This window comes from Pseudoliparis swirei, chromosome 2 (genome assembly GCF_029220125.1).
Source record: "Pseudoliparis swirei isolate HS2019 ecotype Mariana Trench chromosome 2, NWPU_hadal_v1, whole genome shotgun sequence".
NCBI classification, from domain to species: domain Eukaryota; kingdom Metazoa; phylum Chordata; class Actinopteri; order Perciformes; family Liparidae; genus Pseudoliparis; species Pseudoliparis swirei.
Window position 1 is genome coordinate 9,627,771 of NC_079389.1, and position 24,089 is coordinate 9,651,859.

The window sequence follows — 24,089 nt, forward strand, 5'->3', positions numbered from 1 at the left end:
GCTTATAAAAAGGTTTAGAGACAGTTATTTAGAGACAGTTGCTGAGTTGCATGCGGATTTAAGCTCCGACACAACTCATTGGCGCTCCAGCCCCCCTGGACAAGTGTTGTGCGGTGTGTGTGTGTGTGTGTGTGTGTGTGTGTGTGTGTGTGTGTGTGTGTGTGTGTGTGTGTGTGTGTGCGTGTGTGTGAGTGCGTGTGTGTTTTTCTCTCTCTCTCTCTCGTCTTGCACGGCTTAATGATGGAGAGGATAAGAAAAGAGATGATATTGATGGAGAGAGGTCTGCACAGTCCTGTCGCAGGCAAGAGGCTCGCAGACACGCCTGGAAATTCCGTGCTGGAGGCCCTGGAAAACTCTCAGCACAGCGGACGACTAAGCCCCAGAATAACTTCGGCTTCTCTCCATGGAAATCTTGGGGACATCTCGACGAAAGGAAAATTTGAAATTGACAGTCTTTACGGTTCACACCACAACAGTGACAATACCTCTTCGGCGGAAATTTCTTCGTCAGAAAGCAGAAAGAAAATGAGTATTTACTCCGAAGTTTCGCCAGATTCAGATATTAACAGTGATGTGGAGGTGGGATGCCCTTCGCATCGATCCCCGAGCCAGCACAAGGAAAACAACAAAGGTAGCCGAATATTTCATTTTTCTCCATATTAATGTTTTTTTTCCATTATTTCTGCAGTTGTATTTTAATGTTAATATGGCGGGTAATAGCCACTCTGATTATTCTCTCTCCACCTATAAACCAAATGAAGTTAAATGAAAATATTATGATTATGAAGCCTGTCATTTGTAGAATTTTATTTTGTATATTATTATTATTATTATTATTATTATTATCATTATTCCTATATATATTTATTTTGTATCATTATCATTATTATTATTATTAAACTCAAAAGGTGAATATTTAGGATTTGACTATTGCCACACATTTTATTTCGACATTAACAATCTCATAAGAATTTTCATTAGATTGTCAAATGTATAGTGCAAGGCCACACGTGCACGTTTATAATTTCACTATGGTCGATAACAAGATGCCAATTTCCAATATTTGTTTAGGGTTTTCAGATTCTGGATCTTCCAACATAAGCTCGAACTCACTACAGAATATGAACGGTAATTCATCGGGTGGATCAAACAATTCAAATAGCGACCAAGTGAGAAGATATCGGACTGCTTTCACCAGAGAACAGATCGGAAGACTGGAAAAAGAGTTTTACAGGGAAAATTACGTTTCGAGACCGAGAAGATGTGAATTAGCCGCAGCGCTGAATCTGCCCGAAACTACGATTAAGGTACATATTAATCTTCATTAGTATTGTGTGTGCATGTGTTTGTGCTGATAAAGCAATGCTGTGTGTATAACTGAATAGCATACTACTCTACATAGCAAAATACCACCATAATAATAATGTGTGCTGGAATGTTGCAGTGTAATATTTAGATTTTAACCTGTAAACCAAATAAAGCGTTTATTATAGTCACACCGTGGTTGCTAATCAATTCAACCGGTGTGAATAGTTTATAACCTACCCATTTAAAATAATTAAATCCGAAATAAAAAAATAATATTTCAACTGTTATTTTTTTCTTGTCGATTTTAACTGCATATATGCATAGGGAAATTATTTATTTTCATGTTCAACACAGTTTATTTCTAGCATATTTAGTGCTCGAGCACGCGCTGAAGCACACTCTTCAGAGGTCTACATTTAGAGCTTGAAAACAACATGGCAGCTTCATGATGTGCCTTGTGTTGACTCTGCGTGCAGGTGTGGTTCCAGAACAGGCGGATGAAGGATAAAAGGCAGCGTTTGGCGATGTCCTGGCCCCATCCAGCAGACCCCAGCTTCTACACCTACATGATGACGCACGCGGCCGCCACAGGAAGTCTACCTTACCCTTTCCACTCGCACATGCCTCTACACTACTACCCGCACGTCGGTGTCACGGCAGCAGCAGCCGCCGCCGCCGCCGCTGCCGCCGCTGCCGCCGCCTCCAGCGCCGCTTCGTCACCTTTCGCCTCGTCCATCCGCCCCCTCGATTCCTTCCGGGCCCTCTCACACCCCTACTCGCGGCCAGAGCTTCTATGCGGCTTCAGGCACCCGGGACTCTACCAGTCACCCGCAGGCCTGAATAGCTCAGTGGCGGCGGCGGCGGCGGCCGCAGCAGCGGCAGCAGCAGCGGCAGCGGCGGCCGGCGCCCCGTCGTCCACCGGGCCCTGCTCGTGCCTCAGCTGCCACAGCAGCCAGGCAGCGAGCGCGCTCGGCTCCAGGAGCGCCAGCGCTGACTTTACCTGCACAGCTTCGGGGCAAAGATCCGAGAGTGGATTTCTGCCGTATTCTGCTGCTGTTCTCAGCAAGACCTCAGTCCCGTCACCGGACCCACGAGAAGAAACATCACTGAACAGATAACTCGTCATGCAGCCTCCAGGACCGTTTCCTATTCTGCTCTAGTCCTATTAAGGCCTACTTTAAAAATCACACCTGTGTAAAGAATTCGTCTAGGCAGCATTGTAAACACACACACACACACACACGCGCGCGCGCACACACACGCACACACGCACACACACGTTTAGATTCATTTCTACAAGTCCGTTTCAAGTTCAACTGACTCTTTATAACGAAAAATACATGAATAGTATCGCACCGAACATTTTGCGACTCCCAAACAACTTTTTATAAAAGCGTGTACTCTTGTGTTGTGACAGTAGAGCATTTTTGCTATGCTGGATTAATTTATACATATTTGGAGAAAAAAATAACCGGCCATGCAGTGTGTTCATTCTGTCTCATCCATCAATCCATGTGCCATGTTAAATGTATTTAGGCTATTTATTTATAGAAATCGAAACTAACATCTGAAATTGAGTCACATTAATATTTCTGCGGCTCAAAGGGCAGTATTCAGCGTGAGGAACCCATCTTACCTCTGTTTTGTAAGATCCTGACGTAAGCTAATTATGCTGACTATATTTAGATAGCGGAAGGTCCTACTTCTCTGCCCACGAGCATCTCTTTCTTCACTAGGCCTAATAGACTGAGGTTTTTTGGCAGGGACAGCTTCTCCAGCACCCAGCCTCTGCACTGTGGGGACCCCCCTAATCAGCTAAGGGTGCATACCTTTTTGCACCGCGTCTTTCGTGTCAATTGTTATGTTAATAATGAGAGCATCATGACAAAAATTGCCAATCATGTACCTGAGCTCCTCTGAATACATGACTGCAAGAAAGTTCCTCGTTTTGAGACCCGCTGTCAAGTGCTAACAACCCGCGCAGGGAAGTCATTAGACATACAAAAGAGCCGGAACAAAGCGACAGTCCTGGTACACAGATGCACTGTATAAAGGGTCCTATATGACACATGCAGGGTTTGGAAATATGACAAACAAAGCAGCCTGAACGAGCCCCTCAGATTTAGTTTGCTGATAATATGAAACACCTCGACCCATAGAATCTCTTTTATTTACATTGCTGCACCTCATATCCAATCCATATGTGTGTAATCCCTTTAGGACCTCTTCACTCAATACACACAGTGACGGGACTGAGCAAGGCGAAAATTCTGACTAAATAGTCTGGTTTTTCAATCTGTCTGCGCCTGTAAAAATGGCTATGCGCTATTTTATTCGTTCCTGTTGGGAAATCACCTATATGTTCATTATAAAACATGTGAACTGTCAATCGTGAAATATTTTGCAAATATCAAGGATAGTCCTACTGATAGTTGAAAACTGAATTATTGATCACCCTGGAAAATGCTTCATAAAATGTGGATGGTATAGGCTTGTTTTTCGTTTTGTACACTTTTTATTTATTTATTTTGTGTGACTTGCTGAATGTTTTTTTTAAATGTTTAAACACTGGATGTACAAGCCAATAGGAGCATCACATAGCCTGCACATTGGCCTGTAAACTCACCAATGTTCCAAATTTATGATCTGTAAGCTATTTCGTGCAAAAAGTAAGACTGAATTATGGAGAACATTTCTTTACGGTCCACTCAAAAGAGGCTTCAAAGGGCTGATAAACGAGCACTGAAATTAAAATGTTGAAAATAGTATTGGCCTTTGTCCCTGGGGTCTCTGTTATAACTCTATATCGCTGTATTTAAAATATCAATGACTGTATGAATTTAAATATTTTAACTTGAAAAAAAATTGTGCAATATGAAATGTAAATCATGTTATTTATTGATCGTGTTTGTTCTTGGAAAATAAATTTAAAAACATCTTTACACATTTTCGCTTTTTTACATTAATGACAACATCTCTTTAAAACAAAAAAACCTGGATTTCGTTAACAAACTCATAATTGAATTTCTTGAAATAATGTATATATATATATATATTATAAATAACATGAATATTATATATGTTGAATTACAAATTTGAGAAAATTCAACTCCGACAATGAAGACGTGTTAGCCGTATTGGGGTGCTGTGACACCATTTCTAACACTGGAAAGCATTAATTAAAAATACGTGGATAACTGCGGGGAATGTGCGGCCTGCCATCACGGGTCATTCCGGCCCTATAATTTACCATTATTTGTACATTACCTCTAAATGATACAAGCTGATACTGTCGTTAATTGCACTTGGTTAAAATATAGCCTACACCAGAATGCCCCCAAGGGACTTTAAGATAAGTTGCTTTTTTGAACGTCCCCATTAAAGAAATAGGATTAGGGCAGCAAATATGGGCGTGATGTATCACCATGTTTCCTTGCTCTTTACTAAAGCGAGGGTTGCAACCCATACAACAAAAGCATTGAGATAGATGGAGGTGTAGAAAGGAAAAGACAGAGGCCAGAAAAACACTGCCCACAATAACACGATTAGTTTTGTATCCAATGTGCAAGGCTGAAAAAAGAATTCATCATAATGCAGAGGACTGTCTGTCACCTTCGCTGAATGGTTTTTGACACGAAAATAAATCTTTGGGTTGTTTAATACATGTTATATTTTCTTTATTTCGGTGCTAATAGAAAAAACAAATTAAATGTCCACCAGCGAGATAGAAATGCAAAGATCGATGATCCTGCCCCTACTGTCCAATCAACCCGATTTAATTGACTGTATTTTCAGGGTAATTGAACTGCTTGTTGTAAATTGAGGATTTTATAGAAACGACATGAAAACTGCATTTACTGACATTCATCGCATCTTTGACATTGATTATCTGATCAGCGCCGTGTCATGCTAACCTCCAATTCTTCATTACACACTGTTTATGAGCTGTTACAGAACAACTTGCTTGTTCCAGAGTGATTGATTGCCTTATTAACGCGTGTTCTTGTAAGTGTGACCGGACTGATTACGATGCATATGTTTAGAATAATGTTTCATTTAGCTGACTGCGAGTAATGCAGGGTGACAGCTGCTGCAGGAGGACAAAAAAACCTAAACTACAGGGAGCAAGCGGGGCCAAAACGCATTTAAGGTGGAACTAGAAGACAGCAAAGACCCCTAATGGTTAAATGCAGTCACTCAACGCCAGATGAAGGCTGGCAGCTCAGTAGGGTCTTCTCTGAGCCAACTGAGGACTAAATATAACATTGTATTATTATTCTAAGAAAAGAAACACCACGTGTACTTCCTTTGTTTCTTTTCATACAGCAAACGCAACTTATATCAACAACTGTGAGACAAAACACAGTTCTTAAAACATATTGTCCCCACAGTTGAATCTGATGCATTGCAGTATGTACAACTGACACCAGCTGTTACATCAAAACATTAAAATCAATCAAATATGTTCAAACACAGCCACAAGGCATACCAGCACTTCACACCAAAGGAACTGGGGAATATTTCCCCCAAAATGTAAGTAAAATGTGCCTGATGAGATTTATGCCATTATGCTTCGAAAGTCTCTGCTCTGTTTGTCTCAAATCATTGCCTCTGTTCAAATGTTACTTTCATATATTACATGACATTAATTCAACTATAACTCATTAAGACAGAATGAAATGGTTAAATTGACTTATCAACTCATAATGATGATGAATGAGGTATTAATTCAGATACAAGCTGGGCAATTTGCAATTTTGCGCGTTTTGATGGTTCTCAAATAACATTTAATATAACGGGTCATCCCCTCAATCAATTACATGAGCATGTGAGTCGGTGTTATGGAAAATACTTTTTTCATGCATATGTATCGAAACATGTTCTCAATTATCTTTGGAAATTGGTTTTATTGGTTTAAAGACCAATTCTTGCAGTGGTCCTTAGCTCCGGATACGGTTAAGGTGGAGCAAGGCAATGTTCTTGCAACAGCCTGAGACACGAATGATAAACAACAGTTTTTGTTTCATATTATAATTGTTTATGAGGTTTGTCAAATTTAAAGAAAAGAGTAAACAGTTTTAGAGAAGTACCTTTGAAATATATGTATATATATTTTCCTGTCGAAAGTATTTATTGCATCTGGTTCCATCAACAAAAAATAGATTTGAGTCTTTTTCTAACACATTTCTATTATGAAGAATGAGGCTTAGGTGGGACGTCTCTGATGCAACTGAATATGTGTACAACAGTCATTTATAAGAAATGTTAAAATACTGTACAATTAAATAAATAATAAAAATTACAGACCCAATAATATCAAATCAAGTTATCATCCAGAAAATAATTTAATTTATTCCGATTTTGAAAAAAAAGTGGTTTAACATGCTGATCAAATGTTGCATTGTTGGTTGCCTCTGCAGGTGCAAGGTCAGAGTGAATACAAACAATTAAATGTTATTGCTCTGAAGCCAACACTTTTCATTTCAGTATACCTTTAACTTCAGACAGACAGTAATAATAATTACCATAACAATCAATATTTTGGACTAGTTTCTGGTGTAATTATTTGACTGCATGGGTCACAATAAGTCTCTTATTTCAGATTTTAGTTTGACAAATTATGTTTACGATTATTTCACAATAGCCATACGGCTAAAGATAAGAAGATATGTTTAAATCAATGCTCTCAGTAATAGAGGTGGATGGACTCAAACAAGTGGGCAGCTACTTTTTTATTTTTCTCAGAAGATGTTGTGATAGTGTTTTTCCCTGGGGACTTCTTCAGTTTTGGGACTTCCCGTTATCTGAATCTGATGTTTAAGTCACAATGGAGAGGGTGTCATTTTCTTGTATGCAGGAATTATTCCTTATGCTTTGACCTTATCATGACTGTTCAAACCTGGTATGCCTTTGAATACTTTCATGAGAAAGTAGAAAAGAAATACATTTAAATGAAATGGAATATCATTAAACATTATATAATTGTTTTGAGGTTAATGGGGAAGGTCTTTGAACTTCAAGTTATATATTAAATTATGAAAATAAAAGAATTGTTTCAGCTTTACCGTTTCCACTATTCAACCATTTGGGTTGCATTGTAAAAATCGTTAAAAGATATTTTATAAGATTAGTCTTCATCAATACAAAAAATCCAATATTTCCCAAGAGAAGATACATTTGCAACATTGATCACACTTAAACATTCAGATTTTGGAAATGTAATCATGAACTTCTTTTCACTATAATAGGTAGGCTTACGTGGTATAAACAACACAGCAAAATATATTAATTAGTTATTTAACGCCCCAACTTGACCCAAACTAGGAACAATGTGGCAACATGTATATCTACACCATTCTGCCATAGACATCCTGTTACTAGAGTTTGAAGCACTTAACAATAAATTCAGTTTTGACCTGCACACCACTCACATTCACAAATGCTCCCAGACACAGACACAGATCGTTGGGAAACACAAAGCATCGTCTGTTGCACTCCAACGTCTATTGCTTCTTGACAAAACCATTCTTCAGTCCATATTACTACTGTTCCCCGGTTTCTCACCTCCAACCTCTCAAATCTCTCAACAACAGAGCCAAAACACACACACACGCGCACATACACACATGCACACACACGCACACACAAACACACACACATCTTTCAACCCATTTTTTCAAGAAAGAAACACTTCTGCAATAAAGGCGTTACACGCAATACCAAACTGATTTCAGGGACGGAATTACCTCAATTAGTTAGGTTAGATGGTTATTTCTTAGTGCAGACTGCATGGGGGTATCTACAGTGTATTAAGTTCAATGGTTGGTATTAAGTTTGCACTAAACCATTCTTTTGTAGGCTGCAGGTGCCGTGAAAGAAGGCTGCATTTCTCAGTAATGCTTGGAGGAGATTTAGGAAAAAGACACTTTATTGACCATGACCCATCTTGAAAGGCATAGTTTGAAGGACATACCTGAACTGGGTTGCTGCATTTTCTTTATGTGTCCTCACCTTTTGCTGTCATTACAGATGTGGGTGCATATGGTTCCACATCAGCACATCATCCTTTTCTGATATCCCCTCTTCAGTAAGCCCCAAAGTGATGAACTTCATGTAAGTAATTAGCCTTTTCTTGTCCTCAGCAAACAAAACCAGATGAAAACATGGATTCCTGAAAGTGAACACACAACTGGTCTTTAAAAGGGCGGGCAGTGCTGTTGGGAGTGGAAGAACAGCAATCTAAGCATATCTAGCTACAGCCACTTGCTATGATACTCATAACAGTGGGAGATGATCCCCTCTTTGCTGTTGGTGGGGAATCTAAACACCACTGGTTGCTTTGGCTTCCATTGTAGCTAATGTTGTAGCTGCATGACTGACTGACTGGCTGGCTATGCCATGCAATATGCCAGTGGCACTGGTCTGGAAGAAGCAGCAAACACAACCAATACAATTCCACAGTCCCTGCTTCTCATCACCGCTTTGGAAATCACAACAGCCACATGCTTTTTATAGCCACTCACTAGCCAAAAGTAACAACTACATTATATGCGTTCCAAATTGCAAACTTTAACTTTGTGTTCAAACTGCCGCTGCCCTGTTGGGGACATTCTAGTTGCTGATAACATGGCACCTTGAACTTTGACATGTTTGCTCATATATACGTTGCACAATGGATTGTGGGTAAGAACAGCCAGAGAAGTATGTTGGTTTGCATTTTGCAAAATGTGACCGGATGTAGTACATCCTGGTATTTTTTTATGCAAACTAATAACTGAGTCACTTAGTGGTCAACCCTTAGGAAGGAATAGCCAGCCACAACTGTGTGAGCCGACACTATGGTCATAGAAAGGGGCTACAACAATTTCAGCAACACATTTGGAAGCATTAGAAAGCCATATGAATGTATTTACTTAAACACAACCCACAATGTAACAAGTTAACGTTACATGTCATGTTAAAAGATCTTCTTTGGTTTTTACTCGTGGCTATCATCCAAAATGCTGCATTAACAACTATTGGATAATGAAATGCCATTTACTAAATTAAATAACAACTTCCAGGTGTTTAAAACTGCCTAAAAGCTACTTTCAAATGCTGCTGCATACCTTCTCCAGAAACTCTCACAACACCCAGAAATCTCTTTGCTCCATCTTTATGTCAAATTTCTCAGATGTTCTTTCTACTCTGTTAATGCAGTTAAACACTACAGGCAAAGAGGCTAAAAATGACACCTGATTCTTACCAAAAAAAGTGCCCATGTCTTCCATCATAGTCGCTCTTTGGGAAAATACTGCCTTGTACGACACATATGGACCAAGAACACTATCCAGCGAGCAATCCATACCAAGGTGAAGCATAACAGATTTAGACTGAAACATTATATTAATTACTTTGTCAAATCTCTCCAATCTAAACCTATTGGTCACCCCTTTAAACTCATTACATATCTTTGCGGCCCCTTGGCATTAATTACACTGTAGCTTTCTTGCAAAGAATTTAGATTTTCAAAACTTTCCCCAAACTGGACCAGTTTTCTCAGTTTAACTTCCCCGCTTTTTTCTTAATCTATCTCGCCACAGGGGACTTTTTAAACAAAGCTCCATATCTCGCGCCTTCAACCAAACCCTGAATGCTCAAGTATGTTACATACGTTGTGCAGGACTGGCTAACATAGCTGCCAAGAGCTACAATGGTAAATCCTTCATGTTGCACAAACATGAATACATGCATGGGAACAAATGCAGCGCCGTGATGCGTAGTCTCCATGATATTGGTCATGCTACAAGCACTTTATATACCTTCAGGAAGAAGGGGAAACCAGAATAGCACTGCTCATGTTTAAATTGGGTGGGCCAGTTTCATGTGTTTTTCTTTTTTTTGACAAGACAATCAAAAGTAATTGTCTTACATGCACCCATACCATGCCAGCCTGCCACTGATTCCCTGTAAGTGTTGCTGCTTCTGCGTACCACCTGCCTGCAGTGCTTCACTGCATTTTATAATCATGATAGATTTTAACACGTATATATTTTTTCCAGGTCATGTTTCCTTAAGATGGATTCATCCTTTACATGTATAGGTGTTACAATGACAATGTACAAGGCTGTATAATGTACTGGCCAAGGTTCTGCCAGAGTTTATGTGCATCAAAAACACATTAAGAACATGGGTATTTCATGTGGAGTTCATAGGAACTCTGAATACATTAACTTAAACTGTTTTATAACATTCTTTTGGTCTGAGGCCAGGAGGTACCTGCCAACTTGGCTCTTGCATTTATTTCTCCAAGGGTTCTGGAGGGAGTGAATTGTGTAACAGGAAGTGGCAGAGAGCTGCAGATGCTGTTTATAAAGGATGAAATGGAAACATTAACATAAAGCTCGACAAAACATCTGTGAGTATGGCTATACAGTAAATATGTTGTATCAGTGTTGAAGAAAACGGGTCTTCATTAAATTACATATTTGCATATGTATTTATTTGCTTTTTTGTGAGGGACTATATGTTGTGTGATTTCAGCGCTTGACAAATTCCTCTTCTCATCCGGACATGTCTCCGCACACATTTCCTATTCAAAACCAGCATTATCTATCTCGTTGAACCAAATCTTTGTATTTGTTTCATTAAATGGCAAACGTATGGTGTCATCTTCATACACATTGACATTATTAGAACATGTTCTGTTTCCAGTTTGCATTGTTGAGTCTGTTTTTAATCCAATGTTTTTACCAAATAATTGGCTTTTTTAGATCTGCTCTGGCTTTTATGAGCTGCCTCAGGCCAGTGCTGTGCTTACTTACTCAATAAAGAATCCCATTGTTTAAATTATATTTGCAATTTAATGTGTTCCACCTGCAAATCTAAACATCAACATGGGAAATTGTACCTACTCCAATATATTACAAGGGCGTTGTGCCTTGAATGAAGAATGTGTGATTGCAGTGTTGCCTTGAAATTATTCATACTCCTCATAAAAGAACACACTGTCCTTTTTTTAAAAATATGCAAAAAGCAAAATAACTGCTATTATATTCACTTGGCAGATACTTTAGGTGAGAGTAATTTGGGGTAATTTGGGGTTCACTGTCAATCTGTCAATCAATACCACTAAGGGTGGCTAATATAACGCCTATATGATAATTATTATCTCAATTACAGAATCACAATTATTGTTTGTGATTATACTCATTTCATTAAAAATAATGTGATGTGTTGGTGTATTGCCCAGAAGTCCTCTTTGTTCTTTATCCACTCGTCATACTATGTAAACAACAACAACAGCAGCAGCAGCTAAAGTTCATTATAAACCATACACATCATTGCTAGATATGTCAATAAGTTGTTCCTGATGGTGTTTATTTTAACACCACACACCGACTCGGTTTACAGGGACCCTTCTACTGTAAACATAAGCGCCTATGAACGTGGCCTCATCGCACACAGACGATGCCTCGGAGGCTCCTGTTCCACGTTGCTCTCCCACCGGACACTCCCCCATCTTGACTCGCACACGCTCGGCCAGAGGACTGCAGTCGGAACCCGGGGACGACTCCACTTTGGTAAATACCCCGCTGCATTTGTAGCGTTAAACATTTGTGTGTGGTTGTTTCGCTTCGCCGACATGTTATTTGCTCGCGCTTTTCTTTTAATTAGGACTTTAAGTAAAGTGAGCAATGCCTGTTGTTGCTCGTCACGGTGAACTCGGGGGCTGCTTGAGGGCGAGCAGCAGCAGCAGCAGCTAGCGGGTAGCTACCCTGTTAGGCAGTGGCACGGCTAACACTAACCGTTTCCTGCTTTCATACTTTAAGTGGGGAGAAAGTTATCTTAAGACACGTTTGTGCCCATTAGCGACATGTCCCACCGGGTCCTTTTGGTGTCACCAATACCGCGGTAACCTCGGACGTTTATGGAAAGTCAGTTGCCTCCGAAAACATGGAGTAAAGTTAAGTTCGCTAACTTAGTTTAGCGTAACCTTTCACACCCGGGCACAACGAATACGAGTAAGGGTTAGTTCAACTAATTGAAATACGAGCTACGTGTAACCGAGGTGTGCTCGAGCAGTCACACGTAGCTAAAGAATGTCTCATTCTCGTAGCCTACAGCTATCATGTTGCGTGTTTGTTGAAGCCGCCTTTGAGATGATGCGAGGTGACGGTTATTTTGGAAGCAGTTATTTGTGGAACTGATGCATTGGTGGCCATATACTGAGGGATGTTTTTGAATAATTAGGAACACATTCGCACAGTGCATTAAAATGCACCACCATCACAAAGATCCTCCAAAGAAGACCTCTTGAGTTTAGCTGTATCAGTTGTGTTACACTGCACTGCAACTACACGTACCTCTTAAATTGCTACGTGCGTGTAGACTGAAGATGATAACTCTTGTCAACAGGTGGAGAGGTTACTTGGTCTGAGGGTCCCAGAACAAAATATCATTCAATCCTTGGAACAACATGGGTGCAATCATCTCACGGTGGAGGGTTTGTTTTTAAGCCTTTCCTGTGTCTTTCTACCTCTACTGCGTGCAGCTGCATTATTACAAATAATGTTATTGCATTATGTTTACTTTGTCAAACAACATGTGTAGTGTCAATCTTTGTAACTTTAGATTTGATAAGCTTTCAACTAGCATTAATGTGTAGGACACATAATTAAACCACACCATACTGCAGGCACAAATAGTAGTCACATACTAGATATACATAATTGATCAGAATCCAGATGTTCATCCTAATATTCCCCCTGGTATCTCCATTCCTTGGCATATTTACATAGGCTAATGGAATAATATTGGTCAAAACTAAAGAAGATAAACATGACATGTATATAAAATGTGTAGAAAGGGGAAGATGACCCAGGAAGTTGCCAGATCTTTTCAGGAAGTTGCTTGCACAATGACTACAGTTGTAATGGCAAATGTCATACTTTCTTCACTTTGACTTGAATTTCCAAATTGTTTTCTTTACAGACTAAACCATCCACTGTGGAGATTTTGGAGGGAATCGATAAGGTATGCTTGTCAGATGCCACAAGTGTTGTTTTGAATTTTTTTTCTTCAACCCATTTGATTTCAAACTTTAAGTCTTTCTTCTACATATCTTCAGTGTGAGATAACATGCGAGACATTGGTCAAAGCACAATATATCCATGCTCTTGCTAAAAATAATTACTATCTAAACTGCATTTTGAGTGAGTAGAAAAAGACCTTGAACAAGAACATGTTCACAAACATTAGCAGATCAACAATTGGTATACATGGACAGATGTCCATCGAAGGCATTCAGATAGAAGATAGTCTATACTTGAATTGTAAACTTTATTGAAGATAAAGAAAAGAGGGAGTATATCCCTCATGCTAGAAATTCAACAGTTTTTTCGTTATGCTCTTGTGCCCCGTTTACATTGAACAGAAAAGAAGTAGAGTAGTATTTTACAATAAATCCTTTGAGGTTGGGTGCATCCAAGTTTGCAGAAGGCGCCGGCTGTCAGTCAAATGAGTGACAGAGAAGCATTATCAGTAAAACTATCCACCAAAGGCATCAGTCAGTTTAATTTTGCCCAACTATTTTTTGTAAGATGCATACATGTCAGAAACACCCACATGATCTGACCGACGATTCAGACTCCCTCTGCACAGACTTGGTGCGATTAACATTTTCAACTATTCACACCACAGTCAGTGGAATATTTTAAGGAACTGTTACTGGATTAATTTGCAGCCAAGTACAGTAGAAGGTAGACTATGGCTCATTATAATTTAAGTTTCATTTTTGTAGCTCTGCCTATCAGTTATATCGGTTATGATAATGTTGTACTCAGGAAAGTAATTGCAGAGATCTGGGAATGTGGGGATATCACTGGAAATGGGCCCAAAGGGGCAAAACAAACGGGTTTTGCCAGATTATCTCTTCCACCTCATTTGGAGGGAAAAGTGAAAATCAGTGCAATGGTTCACAAAGGACAAATTATATAATCATTCTACCAATCACCTTTTCTTCCAATGCCAAATCGATTTGGTCTACCTGGGCGTTTGACAAACTGTCTGATCGTTTGACGATATTGTGTATCATTGCACTGGTGCTATGGAAAGACATGTTATATAAGCCTGACGCTCTTTTGAATTTAACAGGTGTGTCATATTCTAAATCCGCTCCTCATTTGCTGACTGAGTCTTTAGTGCTCTTCTACAGTTAAGCTAGTTTTAGGCTATTTTCAGCCCCTGTCCCTTGAGCAAGAGACCACACATGCACTGAAGAAGTTAGGTGGACATTGACGGGTCAAAGAGACGGTTGTTTGGCCTGTTATCTTTCCTCGATATGTTGCACCACACATAAACAACAGCATGTGTGTTATACTGTCAGGCTGAACCTGAGATCTGCTTAGAGTGACAGACACACATGTTACAGGCGAACCCTCGTGACCAGAGTGGGTCCCATACTGTCCACAAGCTATTCATAGATGGGGTAACGAGCGCTTTTAACCCTTGTGTTGCCTTAGGGTCATTTTGATCCGACTCAATATTACACCCTCCCCCCGCCTTTGGGTCATTTTGACCCGATTCAATGTTTCACCCTCCTGTTACCTTTATATTTACTAACATATTTTACCCTTTGGGTTCAATTTGATGCCAGCAATTAAAACCTCCAGAAAATTATTAGAATTAATATTGTTTTCCAAGTTTAATTGTGAGGCACTTTATGTTTGTTTGTTGACTACCGAAAGAACACCGACATTAAACATTGAATGGGGTCAAATTAATCCTAACGGGGGGAGGGTGTAATATTGATTCGGGTCAAAATGACCCTAAGGCAACACAAGGGTTAACAGAGTGAGAGAACCTTTTTATAAGAGAATTAGATTTATGAGTCATTTATTCATTGTAAAATTATCATGAATTGTCTACGTAACTGCCTTTTCTGCCAGAAGAGAAGTTTGATTGGACCATAGCTTTTGTTTGGTATGCTCCCGGTAGTACGCTCCATGTTATTCTTTACATTTCCATTCCTGCTAAATATGTTGGTGGTGTTGTTAAATGTTCAACATGTAAAATATGACACCCATCTTCACTGTTGAGAGACGTATCATTTAAGGCAGTGTTGACACTACGTTTGCAAGGAACAGTTAACATATAAACTGATACTATATCAGTTGTGTTTCAAATGATCTCTCTTATATCACAATATAGAAAATGTGTGCCACTTGGAATTGAAAAAATCAAACTGATCCAAGCTGTGTTTCACTGTTATCCATTCAATGAGACCTAGCTTTACACTCTGCACAATTATTTGTCACGTTGTATTTTTGAGAATCCATTTTGTTATTGAACAACAACAGTGCTGTCGGTCGGAATATTTATGTGTGCACAATTATTGAGCAACTATTAGTGTGCACAATTATTATGCAAATGAAATGTTCCCATCTCGGGTGTTTAGAATAATCAACATAACTTTTTCCAAATAAACATTTCGGACATTTCCAAAAAGAAATCAGTGACCAATGCAGCCACCCTTCTTTTCAATAACAGGAATACACCTTCCATTCATGGAGTCGGTCACTTTCTTGATCTGTTGACGATCAACTTTTTGTGCAGCAGCAACCGCAGCCTCACCGCAAATCTCTTTAAAAAAGGGCCAACAAGTTGCCGATGCTCTTTAAGTCATGAGAAGAAGGGGGGCCATGCCATTTTTTTCTTTCGTCTTTAAGGTCTTTACTGGCTAGCCACGCAGTGGAGCACTTTGATGCATGCGATGGAGCATTGTCCTGCAAAAATACCCTGTTCTTCTTGAAAGAGGCAGACTTTTTCCTGAACCACTGCTTGAAGAACGTATATTCTAAAATCTGGCAGTAGGTTCAGGAGTTGATTTTGAGTCCATCTTCAACCTGAAAGGGTCCAACTAGCTCATCTTTAATACCAGCCCATGCCAGTACCCCTCCTCCACCTTGCTGGCGTCTGAGTCGAAGTGGAGCTCTGTGCACGTTACTGATCCGTCAAGAGTCGCTCTCATCTCATCAGTCCAGAAAACCTTTCAAATCTGCCTTCAGATATTTCTTGGCCCAGTCTTGACGTTTCAACTTGTTCAGGGCTGGCGAGGTTTCAGCCTTCCTTACTGTTGCCGTGTCTCTGAGCACTGAACACCTTGCACCTCTGGGCAATCCATGTAGGTTGCAGTTCTGGAATATGATGGCACTGGAGGATAATGGGCTCCTGGTAGCTTCACATTTGATTCTTTTTAAATCATTGGCAGTTCATTTGCGGCTTATTTTCTACTTTCTCAACACGTTTCTTGCGACCCTGTTGACCATTTGCAACAAAACGTTTGATGGTTCTGTGATCACGTCCCAATATTTTAGCAATTTCAAGAGTGCTGCATCCTTCTGAAATACTTTTACAATTTTTGACTTTTCATAGTCCGTTAAAAATCTTTTTTGGCCCATTTTTGCCTTAGGAAATTAAGCTGCCTAAAAATTATGCCCACCTTATGATGTGGTCAAAATACTCACTTGCCTAAAAATTGGGTTCACAATTACATAATAATTACATAATAATAAAACCATATTGATTATTCTCATGGAACTTGGATTTATTGTAGGTTGTATGAAAAAGAACTGGTTAACTTCACCAAAGTCACAGCGTACTAATAGGAATCACATTTGTGTTCTAACATAACACTCTTTTGACTTTTTTCCTTCCAGGATATACAGATTCTTGAAGAATACAGTGAGAAGTACCAGAGGCAGTTGAAGATATGGGTCGGGCGACTGCTTCTGTACTCGTCTCTTCTCTTCCTGATCACGTGCATAGTTGTGTATTTCTGGTACCTGCCTGAACAGTTGATGGGACGGCTCATATTGTCTCTTCCCTTCGTGATATTTCCGTTATTGTAAGTGTATTGATCGTCAATCACATTTCACTAAACTGTAACTACAATGTATTTTAACCAATCAACTTTTTCCCCTTCTTTTCCTTTTATTAGAGTTTGGTTACTTCGAAAAATACTTATTATTATTTGTTCCCGAAGAACTGAAAAAAATAGTAAGATACCTTTTTCAAATATTTATACATAACTTGTCATATATTGCTAATTTTGTTCATTTAAATTTTTTTTTTTCAGATGACAAATCAGAAGATCTTAAAGAACAAAAAAGGAAAATAGTAAGAGATGTTTTTTTGTTTTAAATTGGTCCAGTTTCATTTATATTGTTCCTTGGATTTTGATCTGTAGTTTGCTTTTTGTTCCAAAGACTTAACAGCACTGATGTGACACATACGATCAGACCCGCAACAGTGACAGTGAGATTCTCATCACATTCATGTATCTTGATTAAAATACAAATAGTTTCAGTGCGTGTGCTCAAGAAAGAAAATACAATGTCAACATCACAGATAATTATTTTATTTATTTAACAATTTACCAGTTTCCCCCATTTTAAACCAACTGCTTAAAATTATTTCACAAAAGCAGCGATTGGAGAATTTAGTAGGAGGCTTACTGTGCTCATGTGTAGAACAAACGATAGATTGGTATGCAAATATTCCTCATTCTGTTAGCTGTTTCTCAGATATATTTAGAAAACCAAAATATTTTCAGAGATGATATACCACCAAAACAATGTTGGGCTGAGACAATGGGTCCTTGTCGAAGTTGGTATGAAGCATGTTGTATTCATTTATTTTTTTATTGTTTAGTTTTACCATGTCACTCAGTGTAGCATTATTAGTTATCAAGCAATTACAAAAATTGCACGACATGCACCCTACAGATTTTCTCTGAAATTACCTCTGCAAATTTGAGAAATCTGCACATTTCAAAACACAAGTTTCATGCATCTGTGGCTTCCACCATGGTCAGATTAGTGAGAGAAACGTATTAAGAAAGTAATAATCTCTGTGGAACACATTGTAATTTTGATGTCTAGTGGTCTCCTGCAAAGTGAAGACTTGCACTTTATTCTGCATTGTTGTAGTTTTGCTCTTATTGATCCTTCCAGTATTTTGCAGCAAGATGCTTTCTAATCTAGGATGTGTACAGACCGTTTGATTGGTACAGCAACTTAACCCAGTAAACCAGTCTGCTAATGTCACTTTAATTAATAGCATTTAGTGCAGTAAAGAAATAAATCTGAAAAATTGCTTGTCAACCTCTGTCAAGTCTAATAACTTTCAATAATTAGGGCTGATGGATTTTCACACTCTCCATTATTGAAATAGTGAATGTAATTATTCTTCATATTTTATGTAAACATTTAGAAATGTTTGTTACTTAAATGAAGATGTACTATTTAGTGATGCAACTTACTGGTGCCCTTTCTTGTATTTACGTGTTATGGTAGGTGATTCTAAGATATTAATGTGTGTTTTATGAAATGCCTATTAATTAAATCTGATGACCATTAAATAGTTACTAAGTAATGGCTATTATAATAGCAATAATTTCTTTGTGCACTGCATTGTAAACTGGTAACGGCATTTAACATATAATACTATTTAATGTCTTTTTTTTTACAGCTTGAAGAAGTTATGGAAACAGAGACATATAAAAATGCTAAATTGATTCTGGAGAGATTTGATCCTGATTCCAAGAGAAAAAATGTGAGTTTTTTTGTTTTAACTTCGCAACATATATACATTTGTCTAATTGTTTTACATATTAAAACAGGCTTTTGCACTCTCTTGTTTTTGATGTAAAGGAGCTTGAATCCACTCCAGTTGGACCTCAGATGACTCCAAAACCAGGCCAGGGTATTAATGAGTTCTGTCGACACCACTGTTTTCCCTACTTTACTATTTGGCATGTTTAACTGTTGTTAAGCAAACTGCAATCTTTTTTTGTGTGTTAGAACTCCGCCAGCGCAATGTCAACCCAAAGACCCCCTCAGTGGTGGTGAATTCTGCAAGCGGCGCTGCTGCTCGCCCCCCTCTTACCTCTGGGCTCACCTATCCTGGACGGTCCTCCCACTCTGCTCCAGGTGGACCCCCAGAGAGGAACCTGTCTGCTATAGCTGCTCAGCAGAGCTTGATGAGGAGGCCTGTGACCCCTGGAACACCTGTTCCAGGAGTCGGTGAGTTACCTGCACACAGGGGGACCACATCATAATGTGGTCGATTAAGGTGTGATTTACTCTTCTCTGGCTCCGTGTCCCTAGTTGCTTAAGGCTCTTTGGTGTGTGTTGTCAGCAAGGGTGGGATATGTTACACAGAAGTTGTAATGGATAATTGCATGAATGTAGTTTTTAAATATCTTACTCAAAGGTTAAACGGCCTCAAGGTCTCAAACTAGTGTGGACTCTTTGAAATAGGGGGCTATCTTTTGATGCAGTCCCACTGTTTACCTCAAGAGTATGACGCTTGTGCTTTACAAAGCCAGCCAACACGATGAAAACTTTCCATAGAACAGTTGCTGTATATGGAGACGTCTGTGGAGTGCATAGTTGCTGGATATTCAATATACATTATTTATGGGCTATGAACACTCAATAGAAGATGCAAATAAGTGCAAACGGTAAAGGACATGTGTTCCTAGAGGAAGCTTCATGCGGTAATTGTCATGTGGAATGCCAACTGTGAGGTATTCACGAATCAGGATTACATTAACTATGATTAATTAGCCAGACCTGTGTTTGTTCTCTGGGCAATGCTGGTGGAATCTCACTAAATGTCTTTTAATGCTTGGCGAAATTGCCTTTGGCATTTGAAACACCTTGCAAATGGTTGACATGACTTGATGTTATCACCTGCTTCTGCTGAAAATTGAAAGTGAAAAGCAATTTGATACAGAGTCACCACAGAGTTTCCATATGCTGGTAAATTAATAACCAGCAGGATATTGAGACTGTGCCAAGTCTCACAGAAATGACCAGTCATCTTCCTATGATTGCTCTTGATGTTAGATTATATTAATTACTACTCACCAACACAGCAGGGATGCTGGACGTGCTTTGCAAGTGACGTCCAGTGTTAATTCATTACGGAAAAATGGGCATGTTTTTGTAATAATCGTCATGGTTTGTGCAGTAAACTGAATTTCAGCCTTTTTACTGAAAGCAGCCCCTGTTCAATGCAGTTTGTATTCAATTCTACAGACTATGTCTAACCGGCGCTGATGTTCTTGAACAGGAATGCACCCCCCAGGCCCGCCCATGGTCAAAGCTGTGGTCCCAAGAGAAAGAGGCGCTCTGGACAGAGTCATTGAGTATCTTGTTGGAAATGGCCCTCAGAACAAGTATTCTACCTCTGCTTTTAAACGGGAACAATTTAGTTTTGTCAAAAGACATATTTAACAGTTTGGTGGGAATATGCAGAATAAAAATAATATTAAGCATTAGCCAACTTCTAGAATTGAAGTGTTGAACTATCTTGTATGTGATATAATGCCAGTCGCTCTTTGTGCTGTATGCTGTCTGAACTGGATTGTGTTTCTGTCCTCCATAGATACGCTCTCATCTGTCAGCAGTGTCTGTCCCATAACGGCATGGCATTAAAAGAGGAATTTGAATATGTTGGTAAGACTTAAAGAAACACACGCTCTTGTCAGTCTTTATCAAATACTGTGCCTTCATTTGCCCTCTAGCATTTGGCAGCATAGTATATCATATGGCTCTTAAATGCCGCTGCCACAACCGACCCCTGTAAGCAAAAAAACCGCAACCAGATTGAATATGCAAAGCAGTGCTACACATCAATCTGAAGTGTTTATGCATCTCAGGCATTTTCTGTCATTGGTTCATATTCATGTATATTAATCCATGTCTGTTCTGAAAATGTATTAGAGAAGTGACATAAACTATGGGTACAGCGTTTTATTTGTGTTGTTTCAGCCTTCCGATGTGCATATTGTTATTTCTTGAACCCGGCAAGAAAGACCAGGCCTCAGGCCCCCAGACTCCCCGAGGTCACTGGCGAAGTGAAGATGTCATCTGAGGCAACCGTACCTTCATCTGCTGCTGATGATGATCAATCGGTTTTAGGCGAGACTGGCAATATTGGTACATTTAGAAATCAGATGTTAAAACTCTTGTCTAACACTTTTCTTTGATTTTATACTTGTTTTCAATGTGTGCACATCTAAACAGAATATATATTATCTTGTTGTATCTCAATCAGGGCAAACCAAGCTTGCTGACATCTCAGCTGAAACGGACATCCTGGAGCCAGGCACACCAACAACCACAGAGCCCAGCTCTGTGTCAGACAGCCAAAGCACCCCAGAGTCACAAGATCTGCCCTCAGAGAAGTCTGACGGAGAGCTCGATGTGTCTGCCATGGAAGTGGAATAAAACAGAGGAGTAGTTAAGTCGAGCTGGAACTGTTTTTTTGTGAAGAAAAAATGTGATAACCTTTGACTTGCAAGTAAATGCCTTGAGTTGAAATAATCCAGAAACAAGTCAGCAGTTGATGCGATTTTCAATTTACAGTACAGAATGTCCTTTTATTTTGAGAATTTATTTTATAGTTCTAGCAATAGTAACAAATTAAATTTGAAATTGCATCATGCTAGCATTTGGTTGCAACCACCAAACAACTTTCTTGTATGTCTTATAATATCTTATTCAGAACAGTAAGGAGTATGCTATCGTGAGGATATTGTATGGGGAAAGTATTATCCCATGTTTTCTTTATTTGATATTTAAGTTTTATTTGTCTTTAACTGAATTTCTAAACAGTATTCTCTTTGGGTTAATTGGATACTACGGAAACAAAACAACAAATATTTTTGTGGGGAAAATCCAATTTTATTTATGGAAAATTATTTATATCATGCTTTGCCTTTCATGACTGTTGTATTCTGTAGCAAGCTGATGTTGACATGTTTACACAACCATGGTACCAGAATAGGAATACACATACAGTGCAGTTGTCCGATGTGCCTTTTTTATATTTAAAGTTTCTATTTCAGAGTTGTTGATACAACCTATTTACATATAAACAATAAAGTAATTGAATTGTTTACAGACTGTATCTGTGTGCTGTGTCCCGCAATTCTTTTTCTGTATAAATAATACAAAATAAACTTTTGAGAGCATCTGTGTACATGTGTTCAGAATCACAACACATTCAGCGAGACAGATGCATACTTGTTTTTTTAGGAAGACATATGCTGAAGAATTTTCTGACTGACGTTGCTGTAAAAAAAATCAGTTATTGCTGCCTTTTTAAAAGTGATTCTACATTGACATCAAAATATGAATAAAAAGGTCAAACTAACATGTAAATATCATGATGGCAATAGCTCATTTATTCCTGCCACCTTCATTGTGTCATGTATTTTAAACTGCTGCCCATTTTCTCCTCCGGCCAGCTTCTCACTCAGGAGCATGTTTAAACAGTCCATTTTCATTAGCAGGCCAATTTTAGCTTGTGATCATTTTATTTTAGCTCATTGATCATTTCAGACAGTGTAAGATAATAGGGCTGACACAGAGCCTGACCAGTCTTGATTGCTTGACCCTCTTCATTTGCAACGAGAAACTCATTGCGGCTACAAAGTTGCTCTCCGCCATCACATGACCCTTTCCCCTGAAGATAGACCGTAAACTATCGGTGAGGTCAACACCCCACGTCTTCTATGGGTTTTGATAATGTATGTTTACAGAGACGTGACCTCCTGGGCCTTGTAATGCATCAATGTGACATCGACAGTAACGCCTGATTCCACCGCATGCTGTTTGAGGTTGACCTCTGACAAGAGCCAAACAGGGAAAAGAATGGGACATCAATAGGACAATGTTTGGATGTTTTCACACCATTGGGAGGTTGTATACATACACAGCCTGCACATATGTGCATCATCATAAGTCATAAATCTGAAAAGATCTCTGTGATATGTGCTATGAGTAATATTGTTGATTCCTCAGCACTGACTCATTTCTTGACAGTTTGTATTTGTATTCTTATTTGTGTGCACAGTTTTCAACTATGCTTAACAGTTTTTCATTTGTCTTTTTTTACAATGTATATAATGCATGAAGAATTTCACAGAAGGAAGAGGGGGGTCACAGAGAGATATTTCCCTTTATAAGTATGCAAATAAGGCCTATTTAGTCACAATTCATAATTTAAATTACCTTTCAACTCTCTAAACCGGATGTTCAGACTTTAATTTGGACCGCATTGACCTTGATCTCCTGCTATTACATGAACAGTTCAAAGAAGTAGTGTTAGTATTATGTGAAAACAAAAGATACACTCTGGTCTTTGTGTCCAACTGAAAAAAAAGGATTACATCTGGATTGTTATCATGGAGACACTAATTGATTTTCAAGGATGACAAATGACATACAAAGCCCCAGTGCCAGGGTAATTTTGAGCAAGCGATGAAAATGTACAGTGAGGCTGTCCCAAGGTTCATAGTTCTTTTCATACTCATCTCTCACATGTGCATTCGAGGCCACTTGACTCAAATTTATACTGATCTTTTATTTATACCCAGAGAAAATGGCAGATAAGAAACATAAGTGTTCTTGATATTGTGTTTTGTCATATCTAGCAGCCAAAGATTGAAATCCTGCGAAACAATTTTCTGTAGAAATGAAAGAGCGTGCCCTTCTGAACCCCGGAGGAAAATAACCCCACGGTGCGGAGCAGAATATGGAACAGAGGCACAGAATAAGTAAAATAGACAAGTGCACCAGGCTTGTCACTTTTTCATTTGCTGCCCCCGAGTGTGAGCACTTCAAAATTCTCCTCATCTCAGCGAAGACCTTCATCGTTATGCTCTATCTACTGTACTGAATACAAAAAAAGAACCATATCAGCCAAATGTAATAAAGAAGGGATTT

The 24,089-nt window shown here is 39.0% G+C and overlaps 2 protein-coding genes across 4 annotated transcripts; both read left to right on the forward strand.

The window, feature by feature from the left end:
* Positions 1-237: 237 nt before the first annotated feature.
* On the forward strand, positions 238-2,426 carry evx2 (even-skipped homeobox 2). The gene is made up of 3 exons (XM_056437984.1): positions 238-631; positions 1,072-1,307; positions 1,785-2,426. The coding sequence occupies exons 1-3, from the start codon at positions 238-240 to the stop codon at positions 2,424-2,426; spliced, it is 1,272 nt and encodes a 423-aa protein (XP_056293959.1).
* Positions 2,427-11,813: 9,387 nt separating this feature from the next.
* On the forward strand, positions 11,814-22,333 carry lnpa (limb and neural patterns a). 3 transcript variants are annotated; one of them, XM_056434560.1, is made up of 13 exons: positions 11,814-11,870; positions 12,706-12,793; positions 13,282-13,323; positions 17,007-17,194; positions 17,288-17,346; positions 17,426-17,466; positions 18,820-18,903; positions 19,002-19,053; positions 19,152-19,373; positions 20,428-20,533; positions 20,743-20,813; positions 21,129-21,296; positions 21,415-22,333. In XM_056434560.1, exons 2-13 carry the CDS (start codon positions 12,767-12,769, stop codon positions 21,585-21,587), a joined length of 1,233 nt encoding a protein of 410 aa, XP_056290535.1. In that variant the 5' UTR covers positions 11,814-11,870; positions 12,706-12,766; the 3' UTR covers positions 21,588-22,333. The 3 variants fall into 3 exon arrangements, with proteins under 3 accessions (XP_056290535.1, XP_056290543.1, XP_056290552.1); XM_056434568.1 differs by having other exon boundaries at positions 21,129-21,278; XM_056434577.1 differs by having other exon boundaries at positions 19,152-19,280.
* The last annotated feature ends 1,756 nt before the right edge of the window (positions 22,334-24,089 follow it).